At 37.8% G+C, this 19,943-nt stretch overlaps 1 protein-coding gene across 5 annotated transcripts in view; it reads left to right on the top strand.

Annotated features, from left to right (window-relative positions):
- septin9a (septin 9a) overlaps nt 1-19,943 on the top strand; it is a 93,281-nt gene that overhangs the window by 28,768 nt on the left and 44,570 nt on the right. For 2 of the 5 annotated variants that reach the window (XM_051889756.1, XM_051889759.1), the window contains one exon: nt 12,914-13,594. In XM_051889756.1, the coding sequence (XP_051745716.1) occupies nt 12,914-13,594 (681 nt within the window). Of the gene's footprint in view, nt 1-116; nt 370-11,498; nt 11,642-12,335; nt 12,493-12,913; nt 13,595-19,943 lie in introns of those variants that run through there. The other 3 variants (XM_051889757.1, XM_051889760.1, XM_051889758.1) reach the window with 3 other exon arrangements.

Below are 19,943 nucleotides of genomic sequence, written 5' to 3'. Positions count from 1 at the left end.
CGGTCAGAGTGAGAGAGGGAGGAGAGAGGGCAGGAATGAGAGAGTGAGAGAGCGAGAGGGGGTGGGGGGTTGTCATCAGTTTCTCATTCTGAGGTCTGCTGCGTTCAGAGAGCTGGAGGAAGTGGGAAAAACTTAGTTGGTCCTTTAAGAAAGTCGTGGGCTTGGATCTGGGGACCGCTCTGATCGCTTTCTCTTTTTTCCTTCCCCTGTTACCTCCTAATTTGGGATTTGTTTGGGAGCTGGAGAGCACGAAGTCTGTGAGAGTTTCGCCTTACTGGGAAAGGTTGCTTTGATCCCGCAGATTCAGCTTCAAAATGTCTGATTCCACTGTCAATCCACATTTGGAGGGAATAATCTCAGACTTTGAAGGTTTGTGTTCATTTTTTTTTTTATAGGATTCTCTCGAATTTTAAAAAGAAAATGTTGTTTTAAAGTACAAAACATTGAGCAGATACTTTTGAAATAGTTCTATTACTTTTAAATGTTATTATAAAGTGCGAATGGTCAATGTGAATCTGGAGTCTCTGTTTCTATAGCTGAGTGTGCTGTGGTTGTGTCACGGAGGTCATGTGGCCGTCTGCAGCTCTGTGTGTGTGTATTTGTCATACACAGTACGTGCTATTCACTCTTTTCTGTGGGCTGTACACACAAACGGTCATGCATGACAGGAAACGTCCTCACTGCACTAACACGAAAGCAACACTAACCATCAGCGCACTGACCGTGGCTATGAGGATCACACCTGGCTGCTGTCCGTTCGTCCTGCCCACCTCCTCGAGCTTCACGTCTCTGTTTCTGTCTTTCATTTTTTCATCACTGTGCTCCTGGCATTGATTTGCTCTGTCATCCCCCCCCCCCCCCCCCCTCCTCTCTCTTTTCCTCTCAACACCTCTCATCCTGCTGCGAGAGACCCTGACAAACGCACACGCCTCTCATAGACAAGACGCATTCCCACTTGTCTGGCTTTTTCAGTGTCATCACTTACTGAGTCACAGAAATAGTTTTGAGCCAAATATCGGGAGGTCAGAGGACGAGGAATGACATGCAGGTCAGGTCAGGGTGGTCTTCATAAGTAAGCTGATGACCTGGCTCACCCGAATGAGAGGCTTTAGCTGTGCACCTGGTGGTTTCTTCATGGAAATACACTTTGACAGAAAGAGATGTTTTTGTCCAAAGGAGTGAATGGATGAGAGAGAGAGAGACAGACAGAAAAAGAGGCAGACAGTGTGCTCTGGCTTTGAGCTAAAACTTACAGACAAACGAAGGAGGAAATTCCACAGAAAGCGCTGAATTCTGTGGGTGCCGAAAATGGAGGGTTTGCCAGACGTAGACTTCTCTCAATTTAAGATGCATGTTTACGAACCTGAATGGAGTTTATTTTTGTGTGTGTGTTTTTGACAAATCCAGACGTTGGACTAAACATCCACATCGCAGCTTATTGTGGCCTAGAACCATCTAAGACGGGGAAAATTCTGGACGATACTGATAAGCCATTAAATATTTTCACGTTGTGACTGAAAACAGTAATTGGCTGATATTAAAATTCTATACTATTTTGTCTAAATAAATAAAAAAATTTAAAATTTAAGACCTTCGTTCATCTTCAGAACACAAATTAAGATAAATTAAGATATTTTTGATAAAATCCGATGTACAAAAAGTATTCTCGGCGCTTCATAACATTAAGGTTAAACCACAGTAGTCACATGAACTGTTTTAAATATGTCTTTAGTAGCTTTCTGGGCATCTGACAGTGTTAATTATCTTGCTGTCAATGCAGGCCTCACTGAGCCATCGGATTTTATCAAAAATATCATAATTTGTGTTCCAAAGATGACGAAGGTCTTGCGGGTGTGGAACGACATGAGGGTGAGTAATTAATGACAGAATTTTCATTTTTGGGTGAACTAACCCTTTAAAAATGTGTTAGATGACGGCAAAGGTCGGCCTAATCTAAATGTAAAAATAGTGAGCATGAACAATTAAATATGCAATTAAGAATGGTATGATCAATTTAAAAACAATTTAACATTAGTACTAAAATATCGTGAATCTCTAATTATAAAGTGACAAACTACAGATTTTTGTTATGTACTGTTAAGGGGCTAAGTTATCTGAAATAAACTGGTATGAAAAAAATAATTTAAATAAAGGTGCAGCAGTCTTAGCAAATGGATTTATTTAGTAAAAAAAAAAAATGCAACTGTAAATAAACAAACAAACAAGTGATTGAATAATATCCTGTTCTGCTTGTGGATATTTAGTACCCTTTGCTACTAAGCCAGCAAATCTTATTTTCCACTTTTGTGTGTGGTAGGCAACAGACTGTCAGCGGTCTCAGGCTGAGACTAAACCAATTCAGACACATTCAATGTCATTCACAAGTAAACACTGGAGCGAGAGTGCTTGGATGATTGAGACAGATAGAAACATATTGGTTTATGTGTTTGCAATCCAGCAGGACTAATTTAGAGACACATAAATACTTGGCTAGTCTAGAATTGTCATAGTCTGAGAACAGAGTGCTCTGGATGACTTAAATTGGCAGCTTTTGGTCATTTTAGGGACATATGACAACTATTTCAGATGGGACTCATTACATTGCTAACAAATCAGACATCAGCACAGGAAAAGCACTCACATTATACTGCGACCAAACCACTTTCATGTTGCTGCATGTAAAGCTATAAGTGTTGTCTCTAAATTCATCATCAAGCGTGGCTATTTGCAGAATGTAAAGGCAGAACTGACCACACTATAAAGAGAAGTATGCACTTTATAGTGTGGTTCTGTGCAACGTTAGCTCAGGGTTGGAAAAGCATCTCACTGCTATATTCACAAAGTCTATTAGCTTCAGTTAACGACTAGTAAATAAACAAGCAAATGCTTTCAATTCTATGGTAAGTTTCACATGAAGATAGGGAAATCCTTTCAATACTGCTAAAAAAAAAACAGCTTAGACCAGCATGAATTTCATGGCTGGTGTACCTGATGAACTAGTACAGTTTTAAACTTAGCTGGTGACGCTCGTCAACCAACATGTTCTTTGTTAAAGCTAGCTCACTAAAAATGTCTTGCTAGTTAAGAATCCTATTTGGAAACCAGTGAACAACATATGCTACACTAGCAATGCTAACCTTCTTAGCAGATTAGCAGCTTCCAGAGCAAAACTAAGAGCAAAAAATAAGAGATGCTATCTGCTAGCAGTGCCTCCTGCCAATGACATCACATCACACACAGCCTAATGCTGTTTTCACTCTTTCAGAGAAGGCTTGAGGTTGGGGACAGAGCAGTAAATGACTTCCCTTTATTCAGTGCTGGCCTCCGCACAAGGAAATGGGCTTAATAAATGAAGCTCATAACTTCTGAAATTCATAGCTCTACTTTGGAAGTGAAAACATATTGATATACTCCCTGGAAACGTGTTCTGGTGCATGTGCATGTGTTATGGTGAGCAGTCAAATGACTGAAGTTTATGGCTATCTGTAACTGAGAGGATATTGAAAGTTCTCATTTATGAAACCTTATAATATGCCTGAAGTTAACCCTATCTAAGCTGCAGTACTTGAATGGATGATTGTTACGAACATTGGTTTTACACCAATCCAAAAGTTGGTTAAGACAATAAAAATACTGGTCAATAGAAATATTGATGATCAGACATTTCGAGTAGATGTCTGGGGGATTAAAAGTCTAATAAGGGGGTTAAAATAGAGACAGGAAAAGTTTATAAAATATAGGGAGAAAAGAGAGGTGCATGAGACAGAGAGTGTACCGATAATGGTTTTGTTATATCAGCCTGTATTTTCATGCCGTTTCCCTCAGTCTTGTGATTATTTTTGGCTTTCTTAAAATGGCATTGAAAAGACATCTGTATTTTCATTTAAACTCAGTCTTTATATAAAAACACTGCCACAATCACTCTCACCAACACTTACTATATTTGGGGTTGCATTAACTAGTCAACTTATCGACTATGATTAGCCAGTTGGGAAAACATTTTTTTTAATTTGGTAGATGGTTTTAGCCGGTCTAAACTGGTTAACCCGTCACAAAGACTAAAAAAGCTTGGTTGTCGTAAAGGGTTAGTTCACCTAAAAATAAAAATTCTGTCATCAATTACTTACCCTCATGTCGTTCCAAATCTGTATGACTTTCTTTCTTTCTTTCTTTAAGTTATTTTGAAGAATGTTGATAGTGTGAACGAAAATTTAATTTTAACTTTAATTTTAATTAATCACAACTAACATTTCTTTTCTTACAGGGATAACATTTATATATGTTTTTGATACTGAATTTCTCTAACACTTGTGCCAGAATTAGGCTATTGTGTGTCTAAAAATAACAAAAGGAGAAATAAAACTAGACAGGTTGTCCAGTTTTATTTATGTCCAACGTCACGATCGAGATTTGCTCCTACCTAGTAACAAAGAGTTATACATATGTAGAACCAATCAAGTTGGAAGAAAATGATGTAATGAATCGTGTCACCTTTACCATGTTCCTTTTTTATAAAAACTTTTGTACCCTCTTGATCGGGAGATTTTCTCTGAAATTGGTCTGAGATCCTCCCGGCCGTGATAAAATCACACTGAAGGCATTGTCTGGAGTCTTGTCTGATTACTGCTGTGCAGCAGGTTAGTGGAACACTAAAGATCTTATTCGCAAGTGTTAGTGTTCATAGGGGGCAAGACGTTGTCCGACTCGAAGCAAGTTGTCGCCAGTAGACACGCTAGAGGATAAATTCTACCAAAATAGCTGAACAGATCTGGTGCCCATATTGTATGGACATTTATCAAAATACCTTCTAATATGTTCCACAGAAGAACATAACAACATGAAGGTGAGTATATTATGTCATTTTCATATTGGGTGAACCAGCTGGTAGTTGGTTTGTTGCTGCAACTGACCAGCTAATGACCACCTTAGACCATCTACCATTTTCCAATAACAAGCCTAAAAAGAATTTTCCAATTGGGTAATCAACTAGTCGTGAATCACATGACTTCAGTTGCACTTGTTCTATCTCCATTGACTATTGTACATGGAACTGTAGCTGCATGTGCATGTCTATAGTTTTGCACAGTTATCTGTAATTAAGTGAAAATCATGTGAACCCAGTAAACTACGCTGGTGCTGCTGACATTTGAGATGAAGTTCATTTTGACTGTTAACATACAAGCCAAAATTCTTGTAAACCGCCCTGAAACTAATCAACTGTTAGGCTAACAGAAACCGTAAGCGAGTGGGACATGACTGTCTTTTGCACCATGCTGAATCTGTTAGTGGAGATGTTTGTTTCTCACCTGCATCGTCTCTGTTAACACAGGATTGGACTTGGCAGAAACAAAAAAGACCGCTAAACCTCCACTGTGTATTGAGCCAAACCTCAACCTGTAGATTAGTTGGCTACTTTCTGGACAACTAATTGACGTACAACCAAACACAAACTCTTGCTTCCATAGATGTGCACATGTTTGAGCATAGGGTTGTGTGAGAGCAAACGCATCTGTGTGAGTTTGTATGTATGTGTTTACTCAAAGCTGCAGCTGTGTGTACTGTGGGAGAGAGAGAGAGAGAGAGAAGACTCTTATGTGTTTTTGTGCGGCCCATTTCCCACCACAGCCCGGGGCTGCGTCACACAGCTTCCAACTCTCGCAGATCAGCAAGGCCAAACATATCATTACAGCAGAATTACACTATCTGTTTGTATCCTGTTGTTTTTGTCAACACATACCTCAAACACCTCTGATTCTCTGGCGTTATGGGGTTGAGCTGCTACTAAAGTCTTTTTTTCTGGCTGGGAAGATGTGACTGTGATAATTACGACAGATTGCAGTTGCAGATTATAGTTGAACTGTTAAAGGCACACTATGTGAATTTCGCCGCTAGAGGTCGCAATTCAAAACAAAGGCGTAGCTTGGTGACGCCTTGATTTCGCGGAATCATGGGAGGTGTTGTCTTCTCGTCTACAACTGGTGGAGAAGAATCCGACGGGATGTGGCTAGAAATCATATTCATGGAAGAGCTAATGTATTAAAGATCTATTAACATTACTGTCGTATGAAGCAGGGCGTGGCTGAAAGCCGTTGGAGTGTTATAAAAGTTGAAACTTGTTATAATGCTACTCTGTGCGATCGCTCGATGGCTACTATGAGACACTGTTGCACAATGCAGTAAACTAGATCGATATTAGGCATGGTAAAACATGGTATTCACGATAAATCAAGAAAACAAGATTTAAACAATAAGACTTACTGTGTTGAGCTATATAACAATGATTAGTTTTCTGTCAATGAAAGTATCCAAACAGTTGCTCACTTGTCTAATAAAACATAAAATACAAAAGCGTCTTTGGTGTTTTCGTGGTTTCTACAAAATAAAACCAGGGTAACGTGGGTATGATGTCATTAATAGGCGACGCACGGACACGGTCTGTGTCTTGGTTAAAATTGCTTATTTCTCTGGATTTAAACATTCTTGGAAACATTTGGGATGATGCAAGTACACAAGTCAACAAAATATATAACACTGTTCTAGTGGTTTTTGGATATTTTAATTCAAAAATCTTACAAATATTGTGCCTTTAAGATAATTTCTGGACCAAATAGCTATCAAATTACCCACTTTAATTTTTGTTAGTGCTGCTTGCTATTGCTCATACTTTGGAGCACAACTCGAGGGGACAGGCTCTTGCTTTTTGAACAGACTTATGATTTTGTCTGCTAAATATTAAAATGGATAAAAATATATCAGAGATTTATGGGCCTTTTAAAAATGCTCAAGCTCTTTAAAGTAGGATGGATTCTGATGTGATGCCAAAGTTTTTATTGTTCATCAGCTGAAAAAAAAATTGAATGATATTGTTCCTCGGTGCTGTCTTATCATTATAGTTGGTGTGAACAAGCCATTAACCCAAAGCCTACGTAACATAAAAACTTGTATTAAAGCTTGTACTAATCAACCAACTTTCAACAAGATCATACTAGCATCTTCCTAGCAAGTGCATCGCAATGGGCTAAATGCTACTTTAGCAATTGTATAGAAATGTGCTAATGAAGATTTAGAACACCTTAGCAACTGGATAGCAAGATAACATGGGAATGAGTATTGCACAGACAAGGACAGAAAGTGTATTTGTATAGTGTATTTCAAAAAATTAAAAAATGCCTTTCACCTTTACAGGAATGGATTTTTCTTAAATGTATTTGATGCAGGCATTTCAGTGCGTTTTGTGATCTGGATCTTTTGGATGCTCTAAATAGTTTCTGAAACCACAGATAGACTGAGGTTTGTTTTTCAAAGTCCGACACCATTGGAGCTCTCATCAAATATGTCTAGCCAGCTTACCCTGTCAAAAATACACATGCACCACACTGAGCAGAAGATTCTTATGTAAGAGATCATGTGCTTGGTTTGGCTGTAGTGGACTGTATGGTTTTTATATAGTACTTTATGCAGTCTAAAAGCTCAGAGCAACGATAATGGACTACACAATAAAATATGTCTGTAATCATTCACTTCCTGCCTGTGCATGAAAAGGTTGTTTGAGGACAAAACTTAAGAGCTATTAATCCTGTTGTATATCAAACCATTATGATTCATATGTGTATACTTCTATTTTGTGCCAAGCATATTGTTGCCTGAACTAAAAGGAACAAAACTGACAATATCTCTTCCTGTTTAACACCCATTCACAATCATTTTACACAATCATAATCCTGCCCCAGGGACTTTATGTGCGTGCGTGTGAACTTCTACTAAAGTTTTGTTGTTTGTATCTGACGCATGCATACATTGCACACATTGCCCTGCATACAGTAAGATTCCATTTTAATCCAGCCACACTTTGAAATGACAGGAAATGACATCATCTGGGCGCAGCTTTAAAAAAAAGCCCCCTCTGAAGATGAGACATGAGAAAGTCATTCTGTCCTCTGGCTCATGAGAAAAAGTAAACCAGTTCAAAACAACTGTATGTTATGAGCCTAAATGTACAGTATCACATATCCAATCAAAACACCAGTGGTGTAAAGGGGAAAAAACCTCTCTCAAAACTGAATCAAATGCATGGCAGGCCTCATTTCCTTATCCAAATGCAAGGGAGGTACTGTAAAACAGGACCATCAGCTTTCATCCTGTCCTGCTGACCGGAGGTCATTTTTCCTGTGTGTTGGAAGAAACTAGATCCATGTGCGTTGGGTCGACAAGTCCTGCTGTGTTATGATAAGCATGCCACCGAAAAGCATGACGTAAAACATTGAGGTTCATGATGGATACCTTTACAAGACATTTTTAGTTTAAAATACATATAATATTTATATTTTATTTTATTTCAGCTTAATTTCAATTAATGGAAATGATTTTTAATGTTTTTTTTTAGTTAAAAATAACAACACTGCTGTGCATCCTGTGTCTAATAAGTCTGTTGCATGTTTAAAGGTAGGGTAGGCAATTTCGGAAAGGCCAATAGCAAACTATAGCTTTGAAAGCATAAGATCTTACCCTCCCTTTAGAGCGTCTCCAAAGCCACACCTCCTCCAAAACACATGAACACACACAGCGGAGTCTGCAAAGCATCACAAGACGAGAAAAAAAATGTTAAATTACCTCATGTCTCAAAGCACATAACATTACAATAATAATGAACGGAAACAATTTGCAGAGCTCTTACTTGTACCACCTGACTGCTGCAGATTTGTTTCGGCGTTGATAGTGTTGACATAAAAACGCATAAATCAGAGTCTGAGGATGTGAACAGCTCTGGGTACGTCACGTCACGGGTTGCCATCTCGTAATTACAGTTAAAGGGTTAGTTCATCCAAAAATGAAAATAATGTCATTAATTACTCATCCTCACGTCGTTCCACACCCGAAAGACCTTCGCTCACCTTCAGAACACAAATTAAGATATTTTTGTTGAAATCCGATGGCTCAGTGAGGCCTCCATAGCCAGCAATGACATTTCCTTTCTCAAGATCCAATAATGTACTAAAAACATATTTAAATCAGTTCATGTGAGTACAGTGGTTCAATATTAATATTATAAAGTGACGAGAATATTTTTGGTGCGCCAAAACAAACAAAATAACGACTTATATAGTGATGGCTGATTTCAAAACACTGCTTCAGGAAGCTTCGGAGCGTTATGAATCTTTTGTGTCGAATCATGATTCGGATCGCGTGTCAAACCACCAAACTGCTGAAATCACGTGACTTTGGTGCTCCAAACCGCTGATTTGACACAAAATATTCATAACACTCCGAAGCTTCATGAAGCAGTGTTTTGAAATCAGCCATCACTATATAAGTCATTATTTTGTTTTTTTTGGTGCACCAAAAATATTCTTGTCACTTTATAATATTAATTTTGAACCACTGTACTCACGTGAACTGATTTAAATATGTTTTTAGTACATTAATTGATCTTGAGAGAGGAAATGTCATTGCTGACTGTGGAGGCCTCACTGAGCCATCGGATTTCAACAAAAATATCTTAATTTGTGTTCCGAAGATGAACAAAGGTCTTACGGGTGTGGAACAATGTAAGGATGAGTAATTAATGACATTATTTTCATTTTTGGGTGAACTAACCCTTTAAGACATGGTGTGAACGCAGCATAAGCTCATTGTTTTGGTTCAGGAGGAACTGTAAAAGATGGCTGCTGTTTGTTTATGGCTCCAGGTGACTGTCTGTCTACAACATGCTGATGACGTGTGATGTCTGTGCGAGCAGGTGCACAGAGGTATGGAAATACATATGTTGACAGGACATTGTATAATTGCATTTGGACCGAATGCAATCATTGGACGAACATTTTTTGGCCCTGAGACTTCCACAGAAGATATATGTACATTTTTAAATATTTAGACCACTTCTATTATTGATTGCGATCAGGATGTGAAGAGAGTTCAAACCAGTATAACAAAAAGTGTTTATAAAAAAAAAAATTGCCTACCCTTCCTTTAAGTTTTCAAGATGGTTTGAGAATAGAATTAGCCACTTTTTGCCTAAGATATGCCTAAGATATTCATATTTTGTCCCATGCCTGCATATCTGATTGTGCACAAACAGCTATCTTGTTTTTCTCATGAATATGGCTGCCAATAGTACTTCAAACACTGATCCTCTCCCACACTGAACTTAGATCCAGCTTTGAATTTGATGCCTTGAAGTTTGTATGACAAAAAAAGCAAGAATTGCAAAGGCCCTTTGCATCCATCCAGCGTTCATTGACTCCAGAAAAACAAAACTTGCTAAACTTTCATTTCAGAATAGCTTCAGAGAGATGGCAACAAAAGGTCACAGTAAGTAGATTATACTGTTTATTTTGGCTAATGTTCCAAATCTTACTAGGCCAAACTGCTGTTTCAGTCATGAAACAGTCACTGAGCCTCAAAATCATGTGCTAAAATGAGGCACTTGGTAATATGTTACACACGTCCAGTATATTGCCAGAACCAGCATGAAAATGAAGGTATGTTATTAACAAAACAGCAGAGACAAGCAGCCATGCCATTCTACAAAAGACACAGAGGGATGTGTGAGTTAATGTTTGTACAGACCAACTGGATGGGATAGCAACCACCTGCTCAGAAATTAAAGGCATTGCGCTGCTGTTGGCCATTGCTTTGACTGCTGTGTCTGTGCATGACTCGAGTGTCTAGAAATTTCCCGGGGATTAGTACAGACAAATGTCGTGAGCGACCAAGGATGCCATTGTGTGTCTGTTTCTGTCAAGCACCACATTGCAGATAATTGAAAAATCTAATCATAAGGCTCTCCAGCTCCAGTTTCAGAAACTCATCAGTGTTTGCACTCTTAGCTATGGAGGAAACTTTTTTTGTCTTGATGCAATGCCAGCAATCTCTCTGTAGTGTCAGAAATTAACCAGGGCTTAGGACAAAAATGCCGAAAGTTACAAAAATCCCCTGATGCATCATATGTAATGGCAAAAAATATTATGGTGAATTGTTTTCTATCAATTATATAACAATTTATACATTAAGATTTCTACCAACGTAACATTTCTTTCATTATAGTGTATTCTTATTTGAGTTTTTATAGGTTTTGCTCCTCTTTAGACACTATAGTGACCTAAAATTACCTCATAATTGTAAAAAAAAAAAAAAAAAAAAAGCTCCTGAAAATCATTTGAGGTCAAATATAATCCCTTAATAAGAAATAATTTTCTAACACTGCTACTGCTTTCAAAGTGCACAAGGTATTCAAGAAGACAAGTAAAGAAAGTCCACTGTTTATAAATATTAAAAACAAGATGCCTTGCCACGAAAATATATCATAGTTTAAGAATCCCATATTGCATTGATGTACTCATAGAATGAGTATTTTCATTCTTTATATCATTTATATCTTTATAAATTGTGTTAATAGCCGAAAAATATAGAGCAGAGATCAGATAAATACTAATCAAGGCAACGTTTAACTTTAAAATGATACAATTTGAAATATGATTCGCCGAAAAAATGAAGGAAACGGCAGATGACTCGTTTTCGCGAGTAGATTCTTTCAAACAGTTCATTTCAAAGAGCCGTTAAAAAAATTGATTCAGTGCTTATATTACGTCATTGCGTAATTACGTCCCTCATGGTTTCTGAACGCTCGTGTAAACATATGTAGGTAGGTAGGCTATATATTGCTGTTTATTACGTTTTTTTCTTCAATTTAGTTTTATCAATACCTAGGCCTACACGCAGGTTAGTTGAAATATGAGCTCTTAAAACAGAGTCATTAAAAATCTAAATACAGTGTTTGCAAACAGTATTAAAATTCCTTTACATCTCTTGGCTGAAAATGTTTTGAACATTTAAATGATATTTAATAAAAACAAATCTGTTTCGTATGCATTGTGCTGTCATCAAATGAATTCGTAAATATATATATATATATATATATATATAAATATTCTTAAATTTCCTAAATCTGTAATATTTCTGCTATTATGTTAAATTAACTTACCTCAGTCAAATCCTCGGTTCAGTCCTAATCTTGTCAGCTCGCTCATCATCGCTCAATACAAGTCGGACACATTGAAACCTTTCTCTGTTTAATGACTCGCGCTGCGTCCGAAGTCGAATACTACTCTACTATATAGTACGCGAAAAACAATATGCAAACAGAGTAGTACGTCCGAATTCATTCATACTACACGCATTCGTACTATACAGAACGTACTTTTTCAACGGTTGTGAAATAAATTTAAATTCAAATGCAGTACCTACTCAACAGTACGCGATTTCGGACGCAGCTATGGTTTTTGGCTGCCGCTCGGACCGATTCAATGAACAAACGTTTGTGAGCCGGTTCAGCCGATTCATTGACTCAAAAGCACGATTCGTTCAAGAATCGGATATCGCGCTTTAGGTCAGGTGATAATTGCGCTTGCGTCAGGTGAAGGCTGTGTTCTTTTAGGCGCGAGCGCTCTCAAGCTGCAGCTATGTTTACGAAACATTTGAAACGTGTGAAATCAGGTATTTTAAAATACGGAAATCCAAAAATTGTGCTTATATCAAGCAGACAAGTACTTTTTAGGTTTATTTCTGCTCCAGTGCAAAAGAAACCTTTGTTTTAGCATCTTGTTACATTTGTTGAAGATCAGTGTGACCGTGCGAACTCTGTTTACATTTTTAACCAGTAAAAAAGGTTTAAAATCTTAACGCTTTTTCTACCAGTGCACTCAGAATGATTATATCAGTCTGGCTTCTTTTATTTAGGCCTATAGGCTATATTTTTTTATAGGCTATGTTCCTTTTTAAAATATGATTCATACTAAAAAATAATTAGTTTAAGTATAAATAAATGTATTTAGTTATCTATTTTAAGTAGTTTTTCTGTTTTAAGTTTTGAAAGTTGCTGGTTTTTATGCACATATTTGTTTATATTTGTTCACAGCACTTAAGAGGTCATTTGAAGTGGAGGAGGATACATCCACAAACCCTTCCCCTATTACCCGTAGAACAACCAACCCTCTGCGCTCCTCCACCTCTTCTGCAAGCAGCCGCTTCTACGACTCGAGATCCCTCAACTCCGAATCCACCTCCAGGCACGCTTCGGATTCGTCCTCCAACCAGCGCTCTCCAAAGTCCAGCCTGCGCCGCATGGAGTTATCAGGGGGCCGCATCCAAGACGCTGGGTCACGCAGGACGGAGATCTCCATCGACATATCCTCGAAGCAGGTGGACAGCTCACCTAGTCCCGGTATCGCCCGCTTCGGCTTAAAGAGACCTGAGGTCTCGCTCCAGAGTAAAGCCACAGATGTGCCAGTTCACAGAAGGGCTGAGGGTAACCACAGCAGACCCCAAGAACCTCCAACACCTCCTAGGAGAGCCGACCCGCCAGTATCTACATCCCGGATTCCCGAGCTGTCCCAGAAGCGAGCAGAGCCTCCCAGCCCTCTTGAGATCTCAGCTCCATCTAGACGGGCTGAGATGCACATTAACAGACAGCTGGACACACCGTCTCCTGCGAGGGAGTCAGAGAACAGCTTCACCTCAGCAGCCAGCATCACTCCTACCTTCAATGAATACAAAACCCCTCCATCAGTACATGAAGCCCCCGCAAGGCCTCTAGAGAGTAAGTCACATGTGCTTTTTCATTTCTAAATTGCTGTCTGGCTAGATGCCTGCATGATCTGGATCTGATGTTTACACTGTTAAGTGCACTTAGAGTGTCTGCTGCTGAGGCTGTTTCATATACTCTACAGAGTGGGTTCATAGGTCTGAGTAAAACTATTTAGCTCTTTTCTTGTTAAATAGAATTTTTCATTACAAATTATATAATCAGAATAGCAATTTGAGCAAAAAGTGAAATTGCAGCACTGTTTTTCACTGTGTGCTTCAATTTAAGCAAGAACATCGACCGTCTGTAAAAAGTAGTTCACATGGTGAGACAGGAATAGCTGCAGGTCGTAATGGATGTGCTGAAAGATACACAACGCTACGACAGCAACTAACCCCTAACCCTACCCCACACCTTCACTGGCAGTTTAATGACCAGTTGTAAAAGACCATTACTCTGGCCTGCAGATAACCACAATTGCACATGGTTGCCACATATTTACTGCACTAAATTTGTGCAGTTAAATTAGTGCAGTTTTGTCAAAAATTATAATTTGACCACAGAGTGTGTTTTGTGTTTGTACCTTGGCTGGTTTTCATATTCTTCATTTTCTATGCGGTGGTTAGTTCAGTGTAGAGACAGAAAGTAACTTTTCCATTAAATGTATTTTTGGGGGGCATTTTTACCTTTATAAGGCTGGCCACACACTTGAAGATTTTAAAGGATTAGTTCACTTTCAAATGAAAAATGACCCCTAGTTTTACTCACCAGACCGCCTTCCCGTATTCAAGTTACGAATAAAGTGTAAACTGGCATCACGTCAGTTACACTTTTTCCGTAAGTTGAATAGGGAAGGCATAGGATGTAGCGTAAGCTTTTTGAACTGCGAGAGTTTTACACTTTCTTCGTAAGTTGAATACGGAAGGCGGTCTGGCAGAAGCTAGATATTTTACTTCATAACTTGTTAAATATGTTTTTTTTTTGTTTTTTTTTACACAAATGCGCCGCTTCGTTTCATCAATCCCACGAGCCGTGTGGAGTACATATTTATGATCGATGGATGTGGATGGATGCACTTTCTTCAGCTCATACTCGTGACCCCTGTTTACTGCCATTATAAAGCTCGGATGCGTCAGGATATTTATATTTTTCCGATTGTGTTCATCTAGGATGGCTTGAGGGTGAGTAAAGGGTATTTTCATTTGAAAGTGAACTAATCCTTTAAGCCCAGATGCGCGGCCCGATTCGAGGCTTGTCACAAATCATTTTTTTGTCCAAAAAATCCTCTATTGTGTGATGTCATTACGATTGTTTAACTGCTCCCGATCGAGACGGAGCTTCCCCCAATATTTACCAAATTGTAAATATTAAACATGTTTGATATTTACGACTCTTGATCGGGCTGCCTCTGATGTGATACCCGCGATAGCCAATGAGAGTGAGCAAGTGTCACCTGCCGGATGTTGCGTGCTTCTTTAGCTGAAACTTGGCAGCCACAAACATGCCACGAAAGTGGAGAATTGAGAAGATTGCCCACATTCCCTTTTTTTTTCTATTTTGTTTTTCACTGTAAAGCAGAACGCGTGGCAGGAGAGCCTGCTGACAACGTCGACTGTCCATTTTTTCTTTTCCTCTCAAGTTACGTTTGATCTCACGAGTCTCCGTGAGATCTCGTCTCACTGTGAAATCGTTCCTGCAGTCAACAGGTGTGTGGTCTCGTGGTCTGGTCGTGTGTGTGCGTTCAGTGGATTATAATGCTAAAAATCGGTTAAAACTGTCATTATGTCTGTGGTCTCCCACAGTTTTAAAATCGGTTAAGATTTGAAACTCGTCTCGTGTGTCCCAGGCCTAAGGTGACTTTTTCTGTCCTTATTAAATCTATGTGTCATCTTTATGCAGTTTTTGTTTGGTTTTTGCGAAGTAAGTGACATACTCGATTATGTCATCTCGCACGTTGTTAAAACAACAATTATGATATCATTGTGGACGATACATGTCACACACCCCTATTTCTATGTTTTTATTAGATTTTAAATCCCAGATTTCCTTTCGTCGACTCAGACTTTTGAACCCCACTGTATCCACAGTCAGTTGTATTGGAATCGAGGTGTGCCAAAGATTTGTGTTTTGAGAAGCAGGGGCCCATGAGAACGTCTTCTTCCTAAGCACTCTTCAGGTTGAGCAGTGATCAAATCACACAGAATCCAGCATATGCTAATTGGAAAAACAGAAACTCCTCATAGGAAAGAATGTTGGAGCTGTATCATAAAGTGAGATCAACTGATCTGATGCATTGTTTTAGAACTGGATCAACACTAAGATTATCAAGATTCCTTTTAGGCAGTAAAAAAGAAATATGAAAACTTTCCATATAATCATATCTACTCTCTCTACACTCACATAGACAGGATGTCAGGCTGTTAATGTGATCAAAATTTGGTGTTGCTGTTTTAAAGTTGAACGTATCCCTAGCAATGGCTATTTTTGCACTCTTTGCACTGGAAAGGCCTGTTTTTTTTGGGGTCAGTATTAGTTATTCTGAGTGTAACACTGGCTTAGAAACCATATTCCAGAGTCATGACTAAAAACTGCATTGAGCCAATCTAGGAGAAGGTTAGTGAAGCTGTAAAGCACCAAATAAAGAAGCATTTATGTAAATCTTGGACACAGAAACAATAGTTTTTCTCAGCCTTCTGCTCTCTTGGACTTGTCATTAAGGTCCTTGTTCTCAAGGTTAAAAAGATGGTAATGAAAATTGTCATCAGTTACTCACCCTCTAATGTTGTTCCAAACCTACAAGACGCAGCCTAATCCAAGAGACACAATGACTTTATATGATGGACAGATTTAATTTAGGCTTTTACTCATATATAAATACATCAAGCACATCAAATACGATCAATGGAATGGAATCTCAACCGTACATGGTTGATGTGGAAGAACAAAGCTTGCTGGTTCTCGCACATCAAGCAAGCAAGATTGACTTTCCGTTTTTGAAGTGTTTTAGTTTTAGTGGAATGGACTTTCAATGAAGGGACAGAAATTTCTCAGGTTTCACTAAAAATTTCTTTATTTGTGCTTTGAGGACAAATGAAAGTCTTATGGGTTTGGAATGATGTTTGGAATGACACTAGGATAGTACATGATAACAGAATTTTTATTTTTGGATGAACTATGCCTTGTTTTTCTGTCTGTTACCAAGTGCTTCCCTTGCTAAAGATCTGTTCCTTATTGGTGTTATTGATCCAAGATGTACCCTTATCAGATTCCATATTTGCATATGAAAGATAAATAAGTCTCTGATGACTTTCCTCCCCCCTCTGGCACAATTGTTGTGGGTCATATTGTGAGAACACGGCCTTGCACTCTAGCTGAGGGGCTTGTTGGTTTGAGACGCATGCATGCAGCTGGTGGGTGTGTCTGTCCAGATCTGGAGTTCATAAAATGTGCTGCATAAAAATAGACACCGTTTAAATTTCAACTGTTACACTGAGGACTGTCATAAACTTTGTAGACAACATGACTGGTTTGTTTCATCTGTGTTTACTTAGAAATGCTCCATTGACTGCATTGAAAAGCAAGCGTATGCTTTAGACACAGTGTTTTTCTTTATTTTGGTGTTTTTGTGAGTGTTAGTGTCTTTCCCCCAGCCCAATTGTACTTCTTGAGTTTTTGAGTGTAAAATACCACAGAAACACTGAAAGAGATGGAAAAGCTTTTCAGGATGTGATCCAGGAAGCATGCGGCACATTTGGGTTTAATTAGTGTTCCTGCACAGCCTCAGCGTGGATGTAGTGAGCAGAGCCCTGCTAACACAGCCAAGATAAGGAGAGGCAGAGAGAGATAAAGCACTAAGTGCCAGGCAGGCCAAATGAGTCTCTGTAAAGTGTCTAGATGAGGTTTTTTTTATTTTTTTTACAAATTTATTTATTCAGTTCATTTAATATGATGCAATTGTGATATGAATCGTAAAACATCATGCATTGATTCAGGATATTCATTTTTTAAAAACACTTTCATTTAAAAAAAACAAAAAACAATTTCTTTTACAGAATTTGACCATTATAACTTTAATTTTGTAATTTACAAGGTGGGGGATGTTTAGCGAAAGCTAAAGCTAAGTTTAGCATTTGTTCTTTTTTTGTGTTTAATTGACTTATCTCCACTCTAATATATCACATCACATTTGTGTGCAAACATTAAGAGAAGATTTGTAAAATTTTAAATGGGAAAATGTATTGTTCAAAAGTTTTTTTTTTTTTTTTTTTTTAAGAAATTAATACTTTTATTCAACAAGGAAGCAACAAATTGATCAAAAGTGACAGTAAAGACATTTATAATGTTACAAAAGGTTTCTGTTTCAAATAGTTGCTGTTCTTTTGAACTTTCTATTCATCAACATGTCCTGAAAAATAAAAAAATGTTTCCACAAAAATATTAAGCAGCACATCTGTTTCAACAGTGATGATAATAATAAATGTTTCTTGATCAGCATGTCATCATATTAGAATGATAATTAATGATTTCTGAAGGATCATGTGACACTGAAGACTGGAGTAATGATGCTGAAAATTCAGCTTTGCCATCACTGGAATAAATTAAAATATATTAAATAGATTTTTTTTTTTTTTTTTTTTTTTCAATTGTAATAATATTATTTGGGATTAATTCGTTTTTTACTGTATTGATCATGCAGCCTCAGTGAACATAAGAGACTAATAATCTTACAGACCCCTAACTTTTGAACAATAGTGTTTGTTATATTATTTAATATATAGTATGTTGTGTCATGTTATTAATCTGTTAAATTAGACATGATTTTGTTTTAATTTCTTTAAAAGTAACAGAATGCTTTAATTTTAAACAATTAATCACCAATAACTAGACATTGAATCTATTGTCTGTTTTGAAACTATTGGATCAATTGGCTGTGTGTTGCCTCGATTTATGTATTAATACCAGAGGCTGGTGTCATACCTCTGATACTGCAAAAGTTATTCCAGGTCACACTCTTTGTGAGTTTGGGAAAGAAAGCTTTGCTTTTGCTACTGATACATGACCTTTAACAGATGATGAAGAGGGCTTACTCACTAGTTTCTGGTGTAAATCTGAGTTATTCATAAACAATTTGAGCATTCATTGCATGAACAGTGACTGCTCGATGACTTGATTGTGACCCCTAGGGATGAGAGGGAGATGTGCTTTCACAATGAGCTGAACAGAATGACACATTTACCAGGTGACTGTTCGTCTGTTTCTGCCATCCTGCCTTATGAATTCCCCCTGTGAATGTTAGTGGGAAAATTCCTTCTGGTTGAGAAGATCAACCAAAAAGAAGTTGAGTAAAGTTCTATCAGAAAAGCTATTGTCATTGAAAGTTTCTTCATTAGCTATTTTGATCGTAATATGTACCATGATTAACGTTCCAAAAATATTTTCCCATCTTAATGATGATCATGTTTACTTAAAAATATGTCTAAAAGGAACAATTTGATTTGATTAGTGAATATTCTGCCATGGGAATAGTGCACTGTGAGGTCAGTTTATTCTCTAACTTATTGCAAGTATCTTTTTTCTCTATTTTTATCTTACTGTATATCTTTTTTTGAGTTGTTTTTTATATATATTATATATTAGTCAGAGATAGCATGCCTTTTTGACTAGTCACAGAGAAATTGGTGGGAAGACCTTCAGTGACCTGCAGTCGTTGAGTGTGTATTCCCTTCTCCCTCAACCCTGAGGCTAATGGAAAGTTATATCCCTGCAGGGACTGACTCTTGTCATGCCAATTTTCTCTTAAATGAGGTGTGACCTCTGATTAGACCCCAGCCAGCTGAACAGACCTCTTGAATTTGTTCTGCTGATACAGGACCATCAGCAAGCATTTGGAAATTGGATTTGCATATTGCAAGGGATGTTGTGGCATTAAGAAATATTGTTATGGTGTAGATTTAGGCTGTCTGCAACCTGCACATTTATTACCAGGGGATAACTGAGCATTTAATGTCTATTCGTTTCATATGTGGGCGTTTCTTCAAATATCTGCAATGCATCATTGGCCCATTCTCTCAAAACACACTTTTCACAGTCTGAGGAGGTTATCTGACTTGGCCCCTAAAAAGTCTAATTGTATTTTTTGTAATTTTTCTGAAACATTTCCAGCTTACATATTGTGCATGTGGTGTAAATTAAAAATTAAACATTTTTTTAACTTTTCATGACTTTGCATAACTTGACTATTACAGCTGGATTGGAAGTGATAGTTTTTTTTATTTTTTTTATTTTATATTCTCATATGTATGTTTTAGATTTAATATGTGTTTTCATCTCAAAAATTGTGTGTAGTTGAACAAACACCACAGAA

The sequence above is a fragment of the Ctenopharyngodon idella genome, chromosome 3 (genome assembly GCF_019924925.1).
Source record: "Ctenopharyngodon idella isolate HZGC_01 chromosome 3, HZGC01, whole genome shotgun sequence".
In the NCBI taxonomy this organism is placed as follows: domain Eukaryota; kingdom Metazoa; phylum Chordata; class Actinopteri; order Cypriniformes; family Xenocyprididae; genus Ctenopharyngodon; species Ctenopharyngodon idella.
Note: the sequence above shows the minus strand (reverse complement) of the source record. Positions and strands in the feature narration are given on the sequence as shown.